Here is a 1141-nt window from a genome sequence, read left to right on the forward strand (position 1 = left end):
TATAATTGCTTACTTCTGGTATGGACACGTCAGCCTATTTCTGCCTGTTTGTTTGTTGTGCAGATTCGTCTTCTTAAAATTGCGCTCCATTGTTCGAAATTTATTTTCAATTTGCGCTGTTGTGAAGATATACCCTTGCTCTGCCATACGCTCAGTTATAACCTTCCACATTTTAGTTTTATTTTTAACGGATGCGCTCTTCCCCACTTTATGCCGTAGCTCCTCGATTAACGTAAGCATCAGCTTTACAGGGGCTTCAACCCACGCCTGCTTCTCAGCCGAACCTGAGTTTTCTTCGGATGGAAGCGTTTCCACATTTCGTTGTGGGCTTTGCATTACCACTGCTTCTACTGGATTTTGGGCCTCTTGTTCATACAACGCATTTTGAACCTCTTGTGCATCCACTGAATTCTGAGCCTCTTGAACTTGGCCCATTAGCTGCGTTGAGAAGATTACTTCGTTATAATCTTTCCGATTTTCCAGCACTTGGGTGGCTAACTGTTGCCGGTAAACTTCATCTGGAAAAAGTGCATGCATGTACGTAAAGCCATAATTTGTGTTACTTTCTATAAAAAAAACTTACCATTTTGGATGCGCGAGAAAGTTCCTGGCGAACAAGTCACATTAAGCTGCGAATTATTCATTTTTAGTTAAAATTATACAGCTGAACAACGATCCAAACAAAATGACATTTCTATTTGACATGAGCTTTGTTGTTGCCATTCTTCGGACTAAAAATTTGGTTTTTTGCGTTCCTTTACTTTTTCCTGTTATTCTCTTTTAGTCAGCGCATTTTGCTTACGCTCTTGCATTTTGACACTTGTCAGATTTTTGTCCGAGAAGATAAGGAATGGACCTATTCTAACGTATGTATCAAGATATAAACTTTATCCTGTGGAGACGGGCAGTTAACCTCACTTTTTCGGCACTAATTATTTACTACTTTTAATCCGTTAGTGCATATAATTTCAAATTAAATGTTGAAAAATGTCTAATTACAGGCTATATCGTCAGCTCCACACAGCTTGGACATATATCGTAAGTTATAAAAAAGTAAAGGCCGTAAAATAAAGCAATTTCCTACAAACTGTTAATGATTTTTTAAATAGATTAAAACACGTAAATATCGATAATATAAGCG

The 1141-nt window shown here is 37.7% G+C and overlaps 1 protein-coding gene across 1 annotated transcript; it reads right to left on the minus strand.

Moving 5' to 3' along the window:
- Positions 1 to 9: 9 nt before the first annotated feature.
- LOC108370437 (uncharacterized) lies at positions 10 to 697 on the minus strand. Its single transcript, XM_017625769.1, has 2 exons — positions 584 to 697; positions 10 to 518 (listed from the first exon to the last, which is right to left on the minus strand). Exons 1-2 carry the CDS (start codon positions 642 to 644, stop codon positions 10 to 12), a joined length of 570 nt encoding a protein of 189 aa, XP_017481258.1. The 5' UTR covers positions 645 to 697.
- Between the last annotated feature and the right edge of the window lie 444 nt (positions 698 to 1141).

The sequence above is a fragment of the Rhagoletis zephyria genome, unplaced genomic scaffold (assembly GCF_001687245.7).
Source record: "Rhagoletis zephyria isolate East Lansing unplaced genomic scaffold, Rhagoletis_zephyria_1.1 Rzeph_scaffold_04228, whole genome shotgun sequence".
Lineage (NCBI taxonomy): Eukaryota > Metazoa > Arthropoda > Insecta > Diptera > Tephritidae > Rhagoletis > Rhagoletis zephyria.

Coding starts and splice junctions, on each gene's coding strand:
- LOC108370437 (XM_017625769.1), bottom strand. CDS start 644: ATGAATAATTCGCAGCTTAATGTGACTTGTTCGCCAGGAACTTTCTCG. Junction 519..583: donor TTTCTCGCGCATCCAAAATG/GTAAGTTTTTTT, acceptor CACTTTTTCCAG/ATGAAGTTTACCGGCAACAG.